The 2209-nt window shown below is 46.1% G+C and overlaps 1 protein-coding gene across 1 annotated transcript; it reads left to right on the top strand.

Annotated features, from left to right (window-relative positions):
- Nucleotides 1–461: 461 nt before the first annotated feature.
- On the top strand, nucleotides 462–1328 carry PPTG_14302 (hypothetical protein; the record flags this gene model as incomplete). The annotated part of the gene is made up of 2 exons (XM_008910882.1): nucleotides 462–694; nucleotides 1160–1328. The coding sequence occupies 2 exons, from the start codon at nucleotides 462–464 to the stop codon at nucleotides 1326–1328; spliced, it is 402 nt and encodes a 133-aa protein (XP_008909130.1).
- Nucleotides 1329–2209: the final 881 nt, after the last annotated feature.

Here is a 2209-nt window from a genome sequence, read left to right as displayed (position 1 = left end):
GAGTGCGGCATCGCCAAGAGGTCGTCAACCGCGCACTCAGGGAATCTACCCACTCGACAGAATGCCGCTAACCACTAATGGTGTGCTTGGTTGGGTCTTGCAAGGCGAAAATAGACGGCTGCATCATGTCTGCCAGATACGCGCATACAATTGGTTTCGGTCAAGTTATTTCCAGCAGAGTACGAAGCTAGATTTTCTAGCTGCAATAGCGTGAGTTTTAGCGTAGACGAACTTGTATTTTACCTATACGTATGTGCTGTTATCTCCAAGAGCTGCAGGCCGTCACAGCCACATGAACCCCAGAGGAACAGCACGAATCTCCAAGGTCAGACGCCTGGCCATCTATTGTTTGGACCAATGGCATCTTCAACTGATACTGATACTGTACGAATGCCATGGTCTTTAATCTTTCATTCCGGAATTCGCTTTAACACCACCAAGTCAGTAGCCAAACCTCCATTATGGCAGTTGGAATGTCGACACGAGTGGCCTACAACGAAAACGCCGGCTCCTCTGGTGCAAAGGCGGCCGCGAACGAGATGCTCAGCGCTGTAAACGGGTTCAAGACCATCGGCTATGCAACCATCGAAGATGCTATTGCTGTTGTCAAGAAGGAGGACGCAAAGATCGCCGTTGTACCTGCAGAGACATCGACACACGGTAGTTACTACGAGATTTACGATCTCCTGCTCAAGTACGTCCTGGGGGTGGTGGGCGAGTCCGTGGGTCCGATCAGGATCTTTATTTAATTAACTACACGTATTAATAATCCATCCTACGAAAAATGAGACCAATTCAATTCGAAAAGAGAGCTCCTCATCCTGGAACTCACCCTGAAACCGTCACCTTAAAAGCAAGACCAGAGCAAGCCACCAATATGACCATCGTAGCTACACGCGTTGCGTACCAACTTTAACCAGCTTATTCGGCTCATACACGATGGAAAGCAACCAGGTTGCATGCTGTGTAGAAGAAAAGTGGCAGCACTAAGTTGGTGATCTGCGCTGGTTGAAGCTTCTAAGACAGACGTCAAGAAAACACCGGCTAATAAGTAAAAACACCTATACCGATCGCACAAACAATACAAGTGTCAGTGCTAAGAAACTCTCCCCCAATTAAGTTAATGCTGGTACCTGCGTGAATTCTCCATGGACGACAGATGCGTGGTAATTCTGTGCGAATATCGACGCAAAAGTCATCGAAAGAAATACAGCAGCAGATCCTTCTGGAACCCACCACGGCTCCCATTGCATATCCAACCCCCAGTGCTACAACTCCAGCGTTCATTACAAGTGGAGAAGGAGAGGCAGGAGAAGCACAAGCCATAACGGTAACGCGCGGCCAAGCAGCAGATACGAGTGGGTCAAGTTGACACGTCCCGCTTCGAGATGATCAATAAACGATCTCACGAACTCGGCAATTAAGCGACCAAACGGAAGCAATGATAACGCACGCATATCAACAGAAAGAAGACGCTAAGATCTCCACCATAGCTCAGCGACAGCATGAAGGCATCAAAAAGTGATGCCGATCCCAGCATCAATACCACCAAAACGTGAAATAGTTTTTGCGCCACAATGCTGCGGAGAGCGAAGCGGTTCGAAATAAAACCAATCGAGTTTAAGAAAGTCGACTGCTAACAGTGAAATTCAAATGAAAATATATGGCGTGTATTGAAGGAAATATTTTACTGGCATTGAGCATCGCTAAAACAGTGTTATTATAGATGAATACGATACACTTGCGATAGTAGACGCTGCTGACGACTTCGAAGGTGTCGATGGTGGAATTGTTCTAGCTACATAGCATCTGGCCTCTGATACCTTTACATAGCCCAAAGTAACTAGATCGTCTTCGACTTAGCTGGGAACACACTTCTTTTTACGTAAAGAAAGATACTAGAAATAAATGTTAGAGATACTGTCTCGTGCGTAGTTGAATGTACTTTGTACAACATTATCTGCTAGTAGAACCCTTATTCTGCAGAGGCTCCACCAAGATACTAGCGGACCGATGGACAACAACATGATCTGGTACTATGGGATACAAACTATAGAACAGAGAAAAAGACGGCTCCAATTAGCCACAATCCTTGAAGACTGACAGTCCAACAACTTTTGACATGCAGCAAAAATCCCAAACTTGATTCAAGGGGTCAACTCCGGTGGTAATAGAACTTGCAGGAAGCATTATAAGCCCATTTGATTGG

Source organism: Phytophthora parasitica, assembly GCF_000247585.1.
Source record: "Phytophthora parasitica INRA-310 unplaced genomic scaffold supercont2.39, whole genome shotgun sequence".
Classification (NCBI taxonomy): Eukaryota; Oomycota; class Peronosporomycetes; order Peronosporales; family Peronosporaceae; genus Phytophthora; species Phytophthora nicotianae.
The sequence above is the reverse complement of the archived record's forward strand: the minus strand, read 5'-3'. Positions and strand labels throughout refer to the sequence as shown.